At 43.3% G+C, this 18820-nt stretch overlaps 3 protein-coding genes, 1 long non-coding RNA gene and 1 other non-coding gene across 5 annotated transcripts; 2 read left to right on the top strand and 3 right to left on the bottom strand.

Annotated features, from left to right (window-relative positions):
- Positions 1 to 1187: 1187 nt before the first annotated feature.
- LOC107280495 (uncharacterized) lies at positions 1188 to 4815 on the top strand. Its single transcript, XM_066308378.1, has 4 exons — positions 1188 to 1322; positions 1416 to 1523; positions 3328 to 4096; positions 4176 to 4815. Exons 3-4 carry the CDS (start codon positions 3328 to 3330, stop codon positions 4640 to 4642), a joined length of 1236 nt encoding a protein of 411 aa, XP_066164475.1. The 5' UTR covers positions 1188 to 1322; positions 1416 to 1523; the 3' UTR covers positions 4643 to 4815.
- Positions 2002 to 3220, top strand: LOC136355598 (uncharacterized). The gene is made up of 2 exons (XR_010739895.1): positions 2002 to 2345; positions 2432 to 3220. It is a non-coding gene; the product is annotated as an uncharacterized lncRNA (long non-coding RNA).
- A 5846-nt stretch (positions 4816 to 10661) lies between the features above and the next one.
- TRNAT-GGU (transfer RNA threonine (anticodon GGU)) lies at positions 10662 to 10736 on the bottom strand. Its single transcript has one exon. It is a non-coding gene; the product is annotated as a tRNA-Thr (tRNA).
- A 304-nt stretch (positions 10737 to 11040) lies between these two features.
- LOC4333694 (plastidial pyruvate kinase 1, chloroplastic) lies at positions 11041 to 15123 on the bottom strand. The gene is made up of 7 exons (XM_015777781.3): positions 14543 to 15123; positions 13504 to 13591; positions 13231 to 13421; positions 12760 to 12878; positions 12036 to 12279; positions 11666 to 11900; positions 11041 to 11537 (listed from the first exon to the last, which is right to left on the bottom strand). Exons 1-7 carry the CDS (start codon positions 14975 to 14977, stop codon positions 11203 to 11205), a joined length of 1647 nt encoding a protein of 548 aa, XP_015633267.1. The 5' UTR covers positions 14978 to 15123; the 3' UTR covers positions 11041 to 11202.
- A 571-nt stretch (positions 15124 to 15694) lies between these two features.
- LOC4333695 (uncharacterized) lies at positions 15695 to 18629 on the bottom strand. Its single transcript, XM_015777782.3, has 3 exons — positions 18455 to 18629; positions 16187 to 18315; positions 15695 to 16086 (listed from the first exon to the last, which is right to left on the bottom strand). The coding sequence occupies exons 1-3, from the start codon at positions 18555 to 18557 to the stop codon at positions 16003 to 16005; spliced, it is 2316 nt and encodes a 771-aa protein (XP_015633268.1). The 5' UTR covers positions 18558 to 18629; the 3' UTR covers positions 15695 to 16002.
- Positions 18630 to 18820: the final 191 nt, after the last annotated feature.

Genomic DNA, 18820 nt, shown 5'->3' on the forward strand with positions numbered 1-18820 from the left:
ATACAGTGAAGAATGTATTGTAACTCTATGTACGTAATTTCAGCTAATTAATCCATCTGCCTTTAATCTCCTCCCAAAAAAATGAGAGCTAGAGAGAGAGAGAGAGAAGAAAATAACACTAGTCCATGTCGTTCAGAAAAGCTAGCTAGGACCCAACGACCGTCGTGGTGGAGTTACAGAGAAACGTGCTACTACAGGGGTCGGGTCCTTGGCCATGTTTGTGCATGGTGCATCAGTACTAAACCTACAAAACTAGTACGTAGTATGATTGATGGATGCTGCTCCCGCAGGCAATGCATGGCCCTCCACATTTACCACCTTTTGGGAGATGCATCAGATTCCATGCTAAAACCACACGTGCCATGTCTCCCTTATTAGTAGTAATATATATACCTCCATTTCATTTTAAGTAGGTAGTTGTGAATTTTTGTGTTCAGCGTTTGACCATTCATCTTATTTAAGAAATTTATTATAAAATTTAAAAAATAGTCACATATAAACTACTATTTATATTTATCACATAATACTACATCTATCCCAAAATATAACAACTTTTGGCTATGAATCTAGACACACAGTTGTCTAGATTCATAGCTAAAAGTGCTTATATTTTAGGACGGAGGGAGTAACAATTAAAATACTAATCATAAAAAAATTTTAAATAATACGGACAGCCAAACGTTGAATATAAATAGTGCAAAACTACAGTCTTTTAAGAGGGAGGTAGTACTTCCTAAGAGCGGGTGTAGTATAGTAACACAAGCAGGTTGTATACATTGGCATATCATATTTGTGCATATGTGAAGGAGAGAGAAGAAAAACAGACTATATATTTGTAGCTAGATGTAACACGAGCTCTAATAATCTATATGAGAGAAATTGGTGAATTAAATATTAATGACGCAGTATATATCTACAACTAATGAGTTGGCAATTAGGGCCCTGTTTGGTGCAGCTCCAACTCCCAGATTCATCTCAGATCCAACTAGAGTCCAACCAAACAGTCCAGCTCCACAAAAAAAATGGAGCGGAGTAGGCGGATCGCTCTGAAAAAATGTACTAGCGGCGCGGAGCGGCATTCCCCCCGCTCCCTAACTCTAACTCCAACCAAATTTTAGAAGTACCACTGAAGTTTAAGAAAAATTACCCGCAAATGCCATCGAACTACTCCCTCCACCCCTCCCCCTCCCCTTGCCTGTATCGCATCCCCTCAGTCCGCCGCACCAGCGAGTCTCGCTTGCGAAAAAAAAGGAGGCGGCGGCGCAGCGCATCTGCCTGAGGCACACCAGCGACGGCGACGAACCGGTGGCAGCGGTGAGCAGGTGCGCTCTCAAATCCCCTCTCCTTTCCCCTCTTTTCTTTCCTCCCCCATTGTCTCTTCCCCCTCTCTTGACCTCCGGCGGACCTTGTTGCAGACGAGGGCGACAACGCACGGTGGCGGCGCACGACGGCGGAGGCTCACAGCGGCAGCGCACGGCGGCGGAAGCTCGAGGAAGCCGGTCCCTATCCCCCAGCACCACAAGGTATCAAATCTGTAAAACCCTAGAAATCCCCCCAAATCTTTCCTTCGGATGACAGCATGATTTTTGTGGAGTGGATTTAATTTTTTGGGTGGATGATTGCTTGATATTTGCTCAATCTTGTGTCACATGGAGTTGTAGATCTAACGGGTAGTGGTCCATGAGGAGGCCCTGAGTTTTCTTGCTATGGTCTGTAAAAATCTGCAAAGATGCGTGCTGTAAAAATATGCAGAGTACTATGTGTAACTTGATTTCAGATTGATGTTATGTTCTCTATTTCTCTTGCAGTGTGAGAGGATAACGTATAACTTGATTTTAGATTGATGTATATGCTTGAGAGGATAATGTATAACTTGATTTCAGATTGATACATAGGTGTATAAATGTATTATAACCCTGCATGAACACACAATGTGAAATTATAGTAGTGCATTCTGAACCTTTATCTAAACTTTGAAACTATGGTGTGAGTGGATGGCAGGCATGGCTGAAAATGTGCCATCGAAGAGTGTTAAAATGCCAATTGACTATGCTGATTGGAATGACTACAACACTAGAGTTGTGTGTGAGATTTTTGCTGATCAAGTAGTTGCGGGTAATCGTCCAAATACCCATTTATCCAATTCTGGGTATGACGAAGTCATTGAGCAATTTGCCTCAAAGACAGGGCTGAGGTACACTAGGCTTCAAATTAAGAACAAATGGGATAAACTTAGGATTGAGTACAATTGTTGGAAGAAGTTGAAATCTCAAACAGGTTTGGGATGGGATGACGCAAGGCAAACCGTCACAGCTACAGCAGCACGTTGGAAACAACTTAAAGAAGTAAGTTTTTGTCGTACGGTGTTAAATTATGCAAATGCGAACCAAAATTGTGTATTAACTTATTTTTATAATGTCATGTCATGTAGGATATAGCAGGCTGCCTCAAATTTAGAAAGGCCGGCTTGCAAAATGAGGAGTTACTTGAGAAGATGTTTGAAGACATTCGCAATACCGGTGCCGACCATTGGTCTTTAGGGCAAGGCACCATACCATCAGCCACCACTAATGGCACTATTCAAATTGCCGATGTCAATGAGATTGACGATGAGACGGATGAAGATGAACCAAGCGCAAAGAGAAAGAGAGGAGATAGCTCGAAGGTGGATAAGCTGAAAAAAACAAAGAGTGGATCCCAAAAGATGGTGGAGGAGATGTCAAAGAGTAACGAGCTCTCTGCACAAACTTTATCATCCATTCAATCATTCACTAAAATAAGAGAGGATCCACCGGGTTGTTCTATAAAGGATGTTATGACCTTGGTGGAGGAGTGTGGTGCTGTTGAAGGGACAAATGAACACTTCATTGCAACTGAAATTTTCATCAAGAAGGATCAAAGAGAGATGTTTGTTAATTCATTGCGCACTCCTGCAGGACGCTTTGCATGGCTTAAGAAGAAGTATGATGTGAAGTATGGAAATTAGATGAATGCAATGTGGCCATGAAATGTATCACTTTAATTTAGTTGTCATTTAATTTCAGAACTATCTACTGAAGAGACATGTTTGTATGGGTTATTTGATTTTCAGTTCTGAACTATTATTGGATTGTATCACCTTGTTGTATGGGTTCTGAACTACTATTTTCAGACCTATGTCATGTAATCTTGTTGGATTATTTTCATATATATGTCATGCACTATTATTGAATTATTTTCAGATATATATCTCTTGGATTATTTTCATATGTATGGCATGCAGTACTGTTCGATTAATTGTAGATATGCAGTACTATTCTAATTGATTTTGTATGTCTCCCTTTGTAGATGTCAAGTGAGAGTGAAGATGGTTCATCAGATGAAGAATATGATTGTGATTTGCTTGCCATGCAATTGTTTGAAACTGTGACAAGCAATATTTCTTCAACTCGAAGAATGGCAGAGAGTTATCACTCTCTCTACATGAATAAGGCTGCGCCTAGGACATCAAGACTTAGTGGAATGGGATGGGTGCAAGAAACTTTGGCCACACCAGGTGAATGCTATAGGATGCTTCGCATGAATGGCAACACCTTTCTTGCATTACATGATCTTTTGGTTGATAAATATAAGTTGGCACCTACTGTGCACATGCATACAATGGAGGCACTTGCAATTTTTTTGTACATTCTAGGTGATGGTTCATCAAACCAAAGGGCACAAAACTGTTTCAAGCATTCTGGTGAGACAATATCAAGAAAAATTGAAGAAGTATTGTTTGCTGTTGTGGAGTTGGGACGTGATATTGTTCGTCCAAAGGATCCAAACTTTTCTAATGTCCATGAGAGAATTAGGAAGGATCGTCGTATGTGGCCACACTTCAAAGATTGTATTGGGGCGGTTGATGGTACTCATATCCTTGCAGTTGTTCCAGATGATGATAAGATTAGATATATTGGTAGATCAAAATCAACCACTCAGAATGTGATGGCTATTTGTGACCATGATATGAGATTTACCTATGCATCTATTGGACAACCTGGCTCGATGCATGACACAACCGTGCTATTTAATGCATTGAGAACCGATATAGATATCTTTCCCCATCCTCCCCAAGGTAACTACCACTTGTTATATATTTCTTTTATATCTTTGCACATTCTAAATTGATATGTTTCTGTTTATTCGTATACTAGGAAAATATTATCTTGTCGATGCCGGCTATCCAAATCGTCCTGGGTACTTGGCACCATATAAGGGACAAAGGTACCATGTCCCGGAATTTCGAAGAGGTTCAGCACCAAGTGGAGTGAAGGAAAAATTCAATTTCTTACACTGTAGCGTGCGCACTATAATTGAGAGATGCTTTGGTGTATGGAAGATGAAGTGGCGAGTTCTCCTCAAAATGCCTAGCTTCCCATTGTGGAAACAAAAAATGGTTGTGGCGGCAACAATGGCATTGCATAATTTTATTCGTGACCATAATGCTCCGGATAGGCATTTTCATAGGTTTGAAAGGAATCCGGATTATGTGCCTACCATTCCATCTAGATTTAGGAGATATGTCATTTCTCAAGATGCATCGGATACATCTACCGAGGGTCAAAGTGATGTATCCATGGATGCATTTCGTGATGACCTAGCCGGCCGTATCGCAGGATGATGGCTTTTCTACTCTTTTGGTCTATTGCAGGATGATGGCTGTTCTACTCTTTTGGTCTATGTTTAGATGACAATGCTACCGGTTATTATTTCTAAACATTTGTATTATTACATATATGTCATGCACCAACTAGAACTTTATCAATTTTATTTTAATTAAATTTTAACCTTCCATATTAGTGTTCAAATATTAAGGAGAAATAACTGTTATTAATCCTACGTCAAATAAACAAGAAAACAATAAGGGTAGTATTGTCTATCTCCCCCTTATCATCTCTTTCAGAATTTCTGGAGCTGAGCAGGCTTGCCAAACGCTTTCAGGAGTATCTCTAGCTCCAACAGGAGCTAGCTCCCACTGGAGTTGGAGTTTGGAGCTAGGATTTAGGAGTTGGAGCCCTACCAAACAGGCCCTAGGTCAGCTATTGATGATGTTCCAATTTTGAAGCTAGTAGTTGATTATATTATTAAATTTGCTTTAATATATTGTTTACTGCACGGTCGATGTGTGTTGGAACTAACGAAATTTGTGGAAAGAACCATTTAAATATATACATATATATAATATACAGTAGGATCAGAATCTAACCCAAGATCCATACATAATAGCATCTCCAGGGCTCAAGTACTGCACGAGTGCACAGAATATACAGTGCTGCACTGCATATTCGTGGCAGTGATACTATCACAGTCGATTGCCCTGCTGCTGGATTAAAAACCAATATTGCGATGTCGGTTATATATGAAATGGCAATGATGGCCCTTTGTATGTTAGTGATGTATAACTACGTATATATATGTACCTCTGAATTAATTTTCACTGCAGAGACGGAAATTAATTAAATCTCTGCTTCATAGGAGTATCTCCATAAGCTACTGTCAGCTATTTTTTTGGATAATTAATGGAATTTAATCCAGCAACATACTCAATGATGTATATATCCGGCCAAATTATCAGCTCATGTATATAGCGAAGTCTCTTGAAGCTGCAGTAGTGTACTTTATGTTAGGTAGTACTGGGCACTGAAGATGCTCTCATGATGTTTGCTGTAGCACATATATAGGCTGTTGGATCTGAGAGGTGAGAAGGCTGGGTACTAGCAGAGTACCAGTGAAATAATAAATATATAATTATTAAGACTTGTTAAGATGTTTGTACAATATAATGAACATTCACTTGTTCAATCTGTAGCTAGTAATATGTCAATATGTTCACGTACTGATACGACCGAAATAACTGAAAGTGAAAACACGTTAACAATTGCGCATTAAATGGACATTTCCCTGCAGAATAATAAGTAACCTAATCAAAATTAGAAAATTCAAGCTAGAAGTTGGAAAACAAACAATTAGGGCTCCTTTGTTTGGTCATTGGAATGACGGATTTTCAAAACATGCGAATATGGAAAACGTAGGAGTCACGAGTGCCTTGTCATCTCCAATCCTATAGATAAAAACTTTAAAAAAAAACTACAGAAAGATGGAGCACATGAAAAACACAAAAATCAGAAGAGATATATATAGATACAAAGGAATTTTACCTAGTATGGTAGAACCTCATGTTGAGAGTCCTCAAAATTCCTATGATTTGAGACAATACTAATAAGGAATTTGGGGAAACCATTCCTTTGTTCCAAATGATCATATAAGAATTATTTCCTTAGGAACCAAACCCTCCAAAATTTGATTATACATGGAGAAACTGTGGATGCCTGACAGAACTTAATTAATTGTACATCTTAAAGGAACACAATACTTATCAATTCCGAATCCTATTTTGGCTATAACCTTCTCAATTACAATGTTCTCATATACGGGAATACCCCGTTAGCAGGCTTTTGTAGCAAATTCTATTTGTTCTTCGCCGCTTTGGGTTGTGGGGCTTACTTCCTAGCCCCAGTGGGAGTAGTGACTAGCATTATAGGTTGTTGAGCGGCCAGAAGGTTGCCATGAGTAAGGTTGGAAGACCGAAGGCAATTTTCCTTGCACCGGACACGTAGCTTACCAAATCAGTTGCAACACGGATGGGAATGCATGCTACGAAAGACAGGGTCGAGTCTGATACATCAACCGTCGACTCCATATCCTTGTACGAGTCCACAATCACTACACGAGATGAACCTGGGTTTGGTGAATGGAAGTTGGCCTTAGGTGTAATAGGACTCCTAGTTACTGTGCACGATAGTATACTGAGGCGCTACTGGAACAACGCGAGCCTGGTTGGGCCTTGATTCCTTTCATAAAGATGAAGGGACAAAGGTGACTAATTCCCCATCTCATTTGGGGCGGAAAACGGATTGACACCTCGATGTGATACAACCCTTTCCATTTTCATTGGGAAAGAACAGCGAAGTCCATCCGAACACTCCAATGAAGAAACAAGAAGAGAGCAAAGGGCCAATGGCGCGTGAAGTGCATGCAGAAGGGGCACGGAGAAATAAAGAAGCGTGGAGGAGAAGCAGCCGAGCTCATTCCCTTCGCTTCCTAGGGCCAAAGCAGTGCTTTATTTCCTGGCCAAATCAAGGATTTAGGAATAATTGCAAAAGATATCTGAATAGAAAGATAGATCCATCCATCTATCTATATATCTAAGAAAGAATCGATTTCGATTTCATAAAACCTTTGATTCATATATGGATAGAAAAATATCAACATTAAAAGCCTATACATGTACACTATTACTTACTAGAGTACATGACATAAAGACGAGTGCTCACAAGCCTAAAATCTTTACATTTTGGCCCTTTTGAATACTTATTTCATAAATAGACCCTGAAAATTTTATTTTAGGAACGAACCCTTTTTTGGCGCCGAGGTCCAATGGCTCGATGCCGACCCTCTACCCCCTCCCCCCGTTGGCCCTTTTCGTGGCACCCATGCCTAGTTGGTTGATGCGGTGGCTAGGGCTCAATGCCAATGAAGCTTACGTCGAGGTGTTGCAGCTCGACGCCAAGGAGGCTGGCACCGACCCCCCCCCCCCAACCGGCATCTCAGCCAAGGCCCTGGTGCCTAGGGGTAGGCATAATAAACCGAAACCAAATTGACCAAAACCAAAATATTTGGTTAGCTCCCCTCCCCTCCCCTCCTGTCCTCTCCCACTTGGCATCCACTTCCCACCACACATAAAACGTCGCCACCATCCTGCCAACCTACGCCCCTATGAGGCTGCAAGCAGCAGTCGCCCAGTGGCTCGCCTCCTCCTCCGCCTCCTTGATTTCCATTCCTCCTCCTTTGATCCGCCGCTCCGACCTTCCCTCCGGGCGACCCTGTCTGCTCGTCACAACCGATGTCGAGGATGGAGGGACCAGCAGTGATGGCTCGAGCGATGGAGTCAGGAGAGGCTGGTGGTGGATCCCAGCTGCTATCCTTAGGTGGCAACATCATGTCTCTCCCATGCATGTCTAATTGCTCTTAGATCTGTTCTCTCTTTCCATTGTAAAAACTATGGTGATTCGGTGATTTGTTTTTGGATTTGGTGCTTGTATGTTGTCTCTCATATCTATTCTAGATCTCTAAATCCAATGTAAACTATCGTGTTTTATGATTTGCCTTTTGACGTGGTCTCTGATAGTTTGTTTAGTTCGGTTCTAACTGACTCAAAAACACTCAGCCTTGACATTTTCTAGGAACCAATCATTTATCCTTTCTAGATAAATAAACTTTTGAAAAAAAAAACAAACTATTGGTTTGGTCTGACCGAATTCTCACCCCTACTGGCGACCTCCCCTCCTGCCTCAAGCGGCCTCTGGTGCCAAGGTGTGGAAGTAGGCACATGGTGAGGCTGGTGCCAAGCCTGGCAACACCTGGAATTTTTTTTTTGTTAGGAAGATATTATTCCTAGAACAACTTGACAGTAAAATTTGGCATGAACCACATGCATTTATACATATTTGTGTAAGCACAACAGATATAACAATATAGCACATCTCATAAAAAATTACCATATCCCAATTATACACATGGGATATTGTTGACCATAGCAATTCATAACATATCCATTACCATAACATATAGTCGATACAAATAGAAACATAGTCTTTCACATTGCATGATATTACAACACGTAGTCCATCACAAGCAATTAGTAATCAACGTACATTGCAACACAATTTGTAAAAACATGTCTTCACTTTTTATGTTGATGTCGAATAACATCCATCCAAAGAGTGTACCTACATATTGTAAGGACTTACTTTTGAGAATGTGAAGGGAAGTCTAATAATTTGCAATGTATTAAGTTTTATCGATTGGTTACAACAAGTGTTGTATTGTTGAGTAGGTTGAGATGGCTGAGGTGCATTGTCAAGTTGAGATGGCCCAATCTCGTCAGCACAATATACGATGTAATCCTTGCCGTTGTCCTTCTCCTCTTCATCATCGTCATCACTTGGAGCCGTGGCCTTTCCGGGTATGAGATGAAGAAGCATCGCCTTCTTGGTGTCTTGAGCTCGATAGGGATGTTCTAGCTACACTTGGACATATCAATTAAGGGATTTTCATAGAGGTGGCAAGGGATAAAAACATATACTCCACCTAAATGACATCCAAGGCGAGCCGCCATTTTGCAACATCTTCTACATGCCATTCCACAATAATGAATTAATGCAAAGTGATGTTAGAGCATGTTTGGCAAAGTTTGAATTGTAAAATAGTTTGACAATTTACCTCTAGCATATTACGGAGTGCTCTCTGTTTGCTCTCCTCCTCTCTTAAGTCCAAGCGCATGCCCTACGTCGTTGACTATTCTAATAAGCTCTCTAGACTACAAGCACAAAAGTATTGGAAGCTTAGCATATATCACTTCTAGATGTAACATTACAAGAGAAATTTTGTAGTCCTTGAGAGACACAAAGAGGTAAAAAATAATTAGTGTAAATTTCCATACCTCTTAGTATTGGAGGTACCAAGAGGTACCAAATTTTACATTAGAAAATATGTTATCTCCCACTATCTCCTCAAGGAGTGTAAAATTACTCATATTACAATGGTTAGGATCCTTACAACTCGATCTCTAACAGGCACAAGCTCAATTTGGCTTCCAATCCTAGACCTCCTATCGTAGGTGTTGTCCTCCTTCCCCGATGATCTTTCTTGTGCTATATCCGCTTTAATCCATGATGCTTTAAGAATCAACCTATAAGTCCGATTGAGTCAATGAAGATATGATTGCCTATCCTTGTGGATCGGGGGTACGTAGGAATCATTTTGCTGCGTGCTCCTCCATTAATTGATGTAGGCACACCAACTCACTCTTGAACTTTCCTCTAGTTGTTCTACGTCCATGGACATAGCGATATTAGGTTGTAATGTTCACATCCATATAACGAAAATGGGGAGATGCATTCAAGCATGGATAAGCTCATTTCTGCAAATTAATGAAGACAAGTATGAGGCATGACCATAAAAACCATACAAAATGATTGAAAAGGAATTGATAGGAGGAGGATGATGATGATGATGATGATGATGATGATGATGATGATGATGATGATAATAATAATCCCTTCGTTTTCAATATATAACGTCATATATTATAAAACGAATGTAGTATATGTTCCACAGTTTTACTGCTTTCTTTAAAGAGGAACGGCTTTTTCTACTTTAACTTAAAATGAACATAGACGAAACGGCGTTGTAGCAAGCTTCTGCAGATTATGGTAGGCTAGCTGTTTCTTACCAATTATACAGTGAATAGTACTAATAGATTTCACTGCACAAGTGCACAAATTTATCTTGCAGGCATGCATGTGTGGCGCGCGCAGCGTTTGAAAATCGTGGTTATTTCTTTCCTTAACACACAACTCAAACGAAATTGTGGTTAATTAGTTATATGCTTTCCTAAAGACAAACTCAAGAAAATCCTGGTTATTTGATTTCCTTACACAAACTCGAATGAAATCGTGGTTATATATACTTCAAGTAAATCGTCTCAAACCCATGGTTATTTAATTGCTTCCCTTAGCACAAACTCAAACAAAATCGTGGCAAAAATTTCATAAAAAATCAAATGGGCAAATAAATTATGCTTTCGTTGAGAGTCGAACTTCAAGACCTCCCGCTTACCAAACGGGTGCTCTAACCAACTGAGATACGAAAGCTTTTCTTTAAATTTTTGTATGTATTGTTCTTAAATTAGGGCTCTTCGGCATTATGCTTGCAATGCCAATACCCATGAACTCATACACTTCGTATGTTATCAGAACGACTCAAAGGTATCAGAATCAAAATTGTATGATTACATGGTGGCTTGGATATAGACATAGTGGGCCACAGTTTAGAACGTCGTACATTTTAGATTCTGCACATAACGCTAACATTTGAACATAGAATTATTTTTGAAGCCTTTTAGTATGAAAAAGGGGAGATGATTCATGATTGGAATGTATACAAACTAATACCAGGTGCGCACAAGCAACACTTTCATTCGATACTTATTGCAGATGAAGACCCCTAATCCAAATACCACAAGAAGTTCGCATCAGAACAATTTCAAGAATCATCGTATAATTTGTAAATATCCATCCAGATCTGCAGCTGCTAGCAACTAGCTCAGCAATGACTAACCTAGTCCACTATTCGAACTTGAATGGATTGGAAAACTGAGGTAGCAGCACGGGGTCGGTTCAGATCAGAGTCGGCGACGACCAAGACTGTGTCTCCAGATTTCACTGAACCCTTCGACTTCATAAGCTTGATGGTTTGATTGAAGTTATCTTCCATGTTATTTGACAGTGGTAGCTGAAGTGGAATTACTCCCCAGTAGAGGTTCATGCTCTTTCTTGAGTTGGCATTATCAGTGAAAGCAAAAATGGGAGGGTTGGGCCGGTTGCGCGAAAGAAGCGACGCCATGTGACCATACTTTGTGTAAACAAAGATGGCATCCACCGCAAGGTTGTTTGCTGCAGGGAGAGTAACCATGAGCGAATATCAGATGATATTATAAAAAGGTAATATATATTTGCTTATCGAAAGAAAAAGGTAGTGGATATCTGGAAAGGATGTATAAACAAGAAAATTAGAAAAATACCCATTTCTGCAGCACTGGTGCAAATTTGCTCTGAGATCCTATCAGGCAAAGCTATTGCAAGCTGATGTTGTGGAAGAAGTTTCTGCATGTTTTCCTCACGGCTCCATGATTCCATCCTCTCACTAGCAGCACGGAGGACTGCTAGAGCTTTCTGGGGATATGCACCTATAGCTGACTCTGCCGATAACATTACGGCATCAGCATATTGCCGTACTGCTTCAGAAACGTCTGCTACCTTCAGAAAGATAATGCCAGGTCATCAAGGAGAAGCACAAAAAGGTTAGGTAGATGGAATTAAAATTTCTTTTTGAAATGTATTATCCGTACATCGTGGTTATATCAACTTTATTTCCTTAAAAAAATAGATTACCTCTGCACGAGTTGGTGTTGGATACTCAACCATTGATTCAAGAAGCTGAGAGGCAACTATCACTGGCTTGTTCAACCGTCGACAAAGATCAACAATTGCCTCTTGGATGGCTGGGATTTGTTCTAAAGGAATCTGAACTCCAAGATCACCACGTGCTACCATAACTCCATCAGATGCCTCTATGATGTCTTTAAGGTTCTTGAGTGATTCAAGACTCTCAACCTTCGCGAATATTTTGATGTGTCTGGTATACAGCAAGATTGTATTAGTACAGCAACTAGCTAGCAGTTGCATAAAGATCTATCCAACAGTAACATAACTGCAAATCCTAAACTGAATAGGGTGGTAACTTTGGCATAAATACATCAGTAACACAAGTTAGTTCTGTGGTTCTGTATTGCAGCTGAATACTTCCAAACAATTGACTTAATATGCTCTGCTGTGAAATAATAGCATCGATTTTCTTTCGTTCTGCACTTCTACCAGGTTTGCATTTCTAGATAAGACAATGTGATGCATTGATTTATAAGCTTAACTGCAGCAGCTCCAGAATTTTCTAGGACTCTCCTTTAGCACATAGACATCTATAATAATAATAAATTGACACATATATATTACGCAACAATCCTGTGAAACAAATAATTGTACACCATTTTACAATAATGCAAAGAAAATTCAGTTTAGCAAACTATAAAAGGACTTTATATGTCAGTTGTCTGCTCACTCTAATGATTTTCTGGAGAGGTAAGTCTTGAGATACTTGATGTCATTAGCATCTTTTACAAATGAAAGAGCGATGCAATCAACTCCTTCAGCTATCCCAAATTCAATGTCAGCCCAATCCTACAAGATAATATATGCACGCAGCAAGCATGCTATGAGAGAACAATTTATGAAATGGAAATATCCAGAAATTCTATCACTTCTTAAGAACTGTCACATGGAAACAGTACAAATGTATTAATTCAATTAACAGAAATACTTCATGAATAAGCCAAAAAAATTGTTGCAGTCTTCAGGGGAAAAAACAAAAAAAATGGGCAACTTTAAGGAAACAGTATAAATGCAATAATTCAATTAATAGAAATACTTCATGAATAAGTGAAAACATGCTGTTTTTTTCAGGAAAAAACAAAGCGACACTACATTGAAAGCGAACAAATAGCAATAATAAAGTACTGCATTTTAAGTTAACCTTTGCTGACAATGTAGGAAGCCCAAAGTTCCTTTCAACTAATTTTCCATTCCTCCAGAATGACAGTTTGGCTCGAGGAAGAAGCAAACCTGGGTCTGTGCACTTACAGCGCAAATCATTTCCGACCTTCTCAATAACTTCAAATGTTGCCATTCCTCCATCAATTACAAGCTCATCACCAACTAGAATGTCTGTAAATGGTATGTAATTTGTGAAAAGAACATTTAAATTCCTGTTATGGAAAACCAGCAAAAGCCATGCAAATCTTCAGACCTTCAGAAAACTTATCAAAGTTAACATGCATTGTGAATGGATGAGATTCATCGGTTCTTTTACTTGTAAATAGCCATTCAGAGCCATCCTGCAATATTTAATGGAAACAAGGAAACAATGGAATGATTTGTGTGAAAGAGAGTAACAAAAATATGTTCACAATGATATTGAGATGCTGAGACAATTACAGATAAATGATAGTATCAATGAAGAGTAGATACTAACCAAAACTCAAACAGTGTATGGTAATAGATCAGGACTAATTCGATAAATTTTGCTACCTCACACAATAACTTGATGAATGGTTGAAGGCGTAAATTACAAAGATCGAGATGACCAAAGTTCATCTTTTTTTACTTGCAGTGCCATACTCTAATGAAACCTAAGCTATAAGCACGAAATAATAATCTAGTACTTCTAGTAGTACCAAGTCCGTAAAACTTTTTAACCATGAATATGTCCTATTAAGAATGCTGTTAGCAAAAAATCTAGTTACTTCAGCTTCTTCGGCATAATGGAGGAACATAAGTGAAGACTTATCTGCTTTAGCATTACAAAGGCTGAAAGGGCTAGCCACTGTCCTTCTTTCGAGAAATACACTAGCAGCTATCCTTTTATTAAGGAATATACTATCTAACTAAGACTGAATTTATCTTAGTCTTTTGCAATATAAAGGATGTATAAAATATGCATACAAATAAATCAAATGCCAAAGGGCCATCTGCTAAATGAAAGTCATAACAATGTCTCTGTACAACAATTGTCATTTAGCAAAACAATCCCAAATGAATGGACATCCTACCCGAATGTTATGATTCAAATCTGGTCACCGGCTAGATCAAATTCAATCAAATTTGACAAAATTACTCCCAAGAAAACACCAATTGTTTTTATTTCAAATTTGGACAACCAAAATACCAAATTGGATGTTTCTAGGATGCACATTTGAAGGTGTGGGGCATTGTTGCGCAATTATATGAAATAATCCCCGGACGTCAATGCCGGGAACCAAATCGACAAGAAAATGGAGAAAGCACACCTCGGCCTTGACGGAGGCGGCGCCGCCGTGGTCGGCGACGAGGAGCTGGGACCCCTCGGTGTCGACCATGAGGGAGACGCAGAAGCCTTCCTCCTCGTTGAGCCTCCGCACCTCGCGCATCACGGCGCGGTGCCAGCCGCGGCCCCCGTGGCACAGGTTGACCCGCGCCACGCCCATCCCGCCGCGCGCCAGCGCCGGCAAAGCCCCCACGCACGCGGGCCCCACCGTGCACACCAGCTTCGTCTTCCGGAGCCCCATGAACCCCTTCTCCCGCAGCTCCGCCTCCGACACCACGTCCATCGCCCCCTCCACCTCCGCCGCCGCCGACGACGCCCGGATCCGGTGGGCCCCGCGGCGGCGCGCCGCCGCGGAGGAGGAGGCGGCGGCGACGAGGTAAGGCAAGGTGCTCGCGGCGGCGGCGGCGGAGGTTGCCATTATGGCTTAGGATTCTACTGCTAATGCGGCGGAGAGGAGGGTGATGGCGGCGGCGGCGGCGGAGGATGCGATGCGAGGAGGGCGGGGAGACCGACTCCTGCGGGTAGTTGAACCGAATTGGGGCAGATGACAAGTGGGTCCGACCTGTCAGGGAGCCAACGGATTGGGCTACTTGGAAGCTGACATGTGGGTCCGGTAGGCAAATGTTGTTTGAGTTTGTTTTTTCTTTTTAAGCTTGTTTTTCCCGCCACAGGATGGCAACTTGTCAAAAGTCAAATATTAGCAGCGTTGAAATTCACACCCATCACAATGGAATATGAATTCGAGCAGTTTTATGTGAATTTGCACACGGTTTTGCAGAAACACGAACGATTGTTACAGCACAGCTTCCAAGTGTTTGCATAGTAAATCTGAAATTTTAATGCTAAGTGAATTTGGCAGGCTTGGTTCTGATTTCAATATGAATCTAACCTGGGCTATGTTTAGTTCCTAAAAAAAGTTAGAAGTTTGGGGAAAGTTGAAAGTTTATGTGTGTAGAAAAGTTTTGGATGTGATGGAAAGTTGGAAGTTTCAAAGTGTTTTGTCGTGGCTACTACAGAACTACTAGTACCATAATCGTAAATCCATCGAAATACTCCAAACGAAAAACAGCATGTTTCTGAAACATTAATACGGAAGACAATAGATGATGTCACGGTCACAAAGAAACTGACAGAATGGTAACAAAGCGATGTCCTGGATTAATACATTCATATTCAGGTAGCAAACATAACAAAGCTGCACGAAAGCAGTCATCTCAACAGACACAACTAAAAAGAAGGGGGGAAAAAACAGAAATCGTAATCCATTTTTCGATGAAAAGAACAGCAGAGAGCTGTTATTTATCATCATACATCAGTCGAATTCAAGTGCTAAAGCAATGTCAATGAAAGCTGAGGAGCAGTTAAGCTAAAGCAGCAAGTGCTAAAATCAAGCTGATAGTTAGGTCCCCTACAGATCGTAGTTAGCACTGGGGCTGCCCATCTTTACGCCTCCGGTGATTTAACCTGATTCCTCAACCTGCTGGAACGCCGGACTGGGGTGGTCACCGCCTCATCATCCTTGTTTCTCTGCACAAACAAAGTTAAATTAATTAAGCATGCAACCTAGCACAAACAAACTTTCAAAGGATGAATTCAGGATATAAACAGCAACCGCTTAATTGTATACCTTCTTGGCAGGGATCTTCTCGTAGGTGGTGAAACTACCATAGGACGATGTGGGTTGCGCGGCAGAATCCCTCCTGGACACTGGATCAAGGCTCAGGCTCTCGTCCTCCTTGGCACTCTTCCTCCTGCCATAGCCAGAAGACAAGCTGCTGCTATACATCGAAGCGCCGGAGCCGCCGCCGAATCTCTCGGTTTCATCTGCCACAGGAGGAGTCTGAAGCTGTGAACCCTTCACACGAAGATGACCCTCGCTGCTCCCCGAACCAGATAGGGTCTTCTCGACAACCGGTTCAGCTTGATCAGCTGGTGCCTCAGCGGCAGCATTTGCGACAGCCTGATCTTGCTTCTTGCTCATGAGGAGGAAGGCCAGTGCAGCTGGAACAATGACGGCAGCCAGAGCTGCGCCAGCAGCAGCAGGCTTTGAGATTTTGTCCAGGTAGCTTGGCCACATCCCCAATTCTGACTTCATTCCATGATCCGCCTCTGGGCTCTCCTCTCCGTCGGCAGCACGATCACCCTCAGAATCATCAGTCTGAACATCCTGCTTCAAGGAAGAAGTGCTAGTTTCAATGTTCTCTAGTGGCTCAGCTTCTCCTGCAGGTTGGGAGGGCTCCAGATCCTGACTGAAGGATGCCATCTCTTCACCATTGCTACCTGAAACTTCTTGTGACATCTCAGCGTCTTCTTCCGGCATCTCAACATTAAGCTCCTCTGCTAAGAACCCATCATCGATCACATCTCCCTTATCAGTGATATCTTCTTGCTCCACATCACTGATCTCTGAAATCAACTCAGAATCACTTGCTGAAACAGCCTCCTGGATCTTGGAATCCTGCTCAAAGGCACTGGCACCGATATCTTCCATTAGAACTGGCCTTGTTTCAACAAAGTTGCAGTAGAGATCAACACCCTCGTGCGCACTTGCAGTTGCAGCACTCAAATTGGCTGCGAAGTGCGGACCAAAGAACTCTTGCTCTTGCGCCCAAACAAGGGATTCCCAGTAGGATGTGACCAGATTCAACGAACTGCTTGACCATTGCTTCAGCCAAGCAGCCAACTCCACAGGATGCAATTCTTGAACTGACAGAAAGTCCGACACCTTCGACAGGGCGGTTAGCGGCATGACCGGAGAATCCACCGGCGGCGGCGGCACGCAGATGAGAGCAGCAGCCATGAACACGACCAGCGCAAGGGGAGCAACCAGGAACCTCAGGGAAGACCTCTTCCTGGGACGACGAGCTCGCTCGGAGCTCGCCGTAGGCTCCGGCTCCGGTGTCTGGACACGAGCGCGCGGGGAACGCGTCGCTGGCTCTGGCGTCAGCACGCGAGCCCGCGGTGAACCCGACGCAGGCTCCAGCGGCAGGGCACAAGCATCAGCCGCGGGAACAGCGGCGCCATCTCCGAGCTCAGACGACAGATGCGCTTGTTGTTCTTCGTCTACAAGAACCACCTCCTCCTCGCTGCTGGTGGTGGTGGTGGTGGTGACGGTTTCCTCGCTGCTCTCGGAGGCGAACCCGTCCTCGAGCCGCCTCACGCCACCGCTGCTGCCTTGCCGGTACAGATCGATGCGGGGGTTGGGCTTGTAGTGCAGAAACCGAGGCCTCGGCGACAGGTAGTTCGTCCTGGGATCGTACGGAGCCGCACCCTGGTCCGCCTCCGCGGAAGCAGCGTCGTCGAAGGCCGTGGCGTGGTGGTGGTTCTTGCACGGGGGATTCTCCACCCTCCGCTCCTCCTCCCCGCCGAACGAGTGCCTGGAGCCGGCCGCCGCGGTGACCGGCGTGGATGCGGCGGGTGGGGCAGTATTGGGCGCCCCATCGAACGAGAGCCGGAGGCGTCGCGGGGCGCCCGCCTCGGACGCCATGGGCTTGACGGGGGACGAGGCCACGGGGTAGAGCTGCTGCTGCTCGTTGCGCTCCCCGAGCACCTTCTTCCTTGGCGAGGCCTTGGACGCCGCGGAGATGGTCGGCGCCATGAAGTTCTTCGCGGCGCCGGCCGCGGGGCGAGCGGGCTTGGGCGCCGCCGCCGCCCTCGCCGCCGCGTCGCGCTGCCCGCTGTTCTCCTTCTCCGCGCACCACGACGCCCGCGGCGACGCGTTCCTGCACACCACGGAGCTCCTCAGCGCCGCCAAATCTGCCGCATCCAACCAAAAACAAAAAAAAACACGACTCGATCAAAATCACCACGAAACCATCAGATCAGATCCGCTCGCCGCAGAAACGGAAAGCTTGTTCGAAAACGAAACCGGAAACAAATCAAAACGAGACGTTACCGCAGGGGGAGGCGGCGGGGCTGGAGTCGGCGCTCCTCCTAACGGCGCAGCCCGGCCTCGCGCCGGGGCCGGGGGACGGAGACCTCGCCGTCGCCGCAGCCATCTCGATCTGTGGATTCGGGGGGAGAGAGAGAGAGAGGGTGAATTCGAGGCGGAGAATTGGGGGGGAAGGGGCGCCGCGGGGGATGGGATTGCTTGGTGATTTTGATCTCCAACGGCTACAAGACTTTATCGCGGCGGAGCTAGGGGACAAGTGGGGGGAAGGGCGGAGAGATGACCGTTGGGATTTGGATGAGGAGATGGAAGAAGGATTCCGGCCGTTGGAAGTTTTTTTTTTTTCCAAACCGACCGTTGACACCTACAAGC

The sequence above is a fragment of the Oryza sativa genome, chromosome 3 (genome assembly GCF_034140825.1).
Source record: "Oryza sativa Japonica Group chromosome 3, ASM3414082v1".
Lineage (NCBI taxonomy): Eukaryota > Viridiplantae > Streptophyta > Magnoliopsida > Poales > Poaceae > Oryza > Oryza sativa.

What these genes read in the sequence shown, in the direction of transcription:
- LOC4333694 (XM_015777781.3), bottom strand. Translation starts at nt 14,977, where the DNA reads ATGGCAACCTCCGCCGCCGCCGCCGCGAGCACCTTGCCTTACCTCGTC. An exon ending in CCGCCTCCGTCAAGGCCGAG is followed by an intron (nt 13,592 to 14,542) that starts GTGTGCTTTCTC and finishes TAAATATTGCAG; the next exon opens with GATGGCTCTGAATGGCTATT. An exon ending in CTCTCCAGAAAATCATTAGA is followed by an intron (nt 12,280 to 12,759) that starts GTGAGCAGACAA and finishes GCTGTATACCAG; the next exon opens with ACACATCAAAATATTCGCGA.
- LOC4333695 (XM_015777782.3), bottom strand. Translation starts at nt 18,557, where the DNA reads ATGGCTGCGGCGACGGCGAGGTCTCCGTCCCCCGGCCCCGGCGCGAGG. An exon ending in CCCCGCCGCCTCCCCCTGCG is followed by an intron (nt 18,316 to 18,454) that starts GTAACGTCTCGT and finishes TGGATGCGGCAG; the next exon opens with ATTTGGCGGCGCTGAGGAGC. An exon ending in AGAAGATCCCTGCCAAGAAG is followed by an intron (nt 16,087 to 16,186) that starts GTATACAATTAA and finishes TTGTTTGTGCAG; the next exon opens with AGAAACAAGGATGATGAGGC.
- LOC107280495 (XM_066308378.1), top strand. Translation starts at nt 3,328, where the DNA reads ATGTCAAGTGAGAGTGAAGATGGTTCATCAGATGAAGAATATGATTGT. An exon ending in CTTTCCCCATCCTCCCCAAG is followed by an intron (nt 4,097 to 4,175) that starts GTAACTACCACT and finishes TTCGTATACTAG; the next exon opens with GAAAATATTATCTTGTCGAT.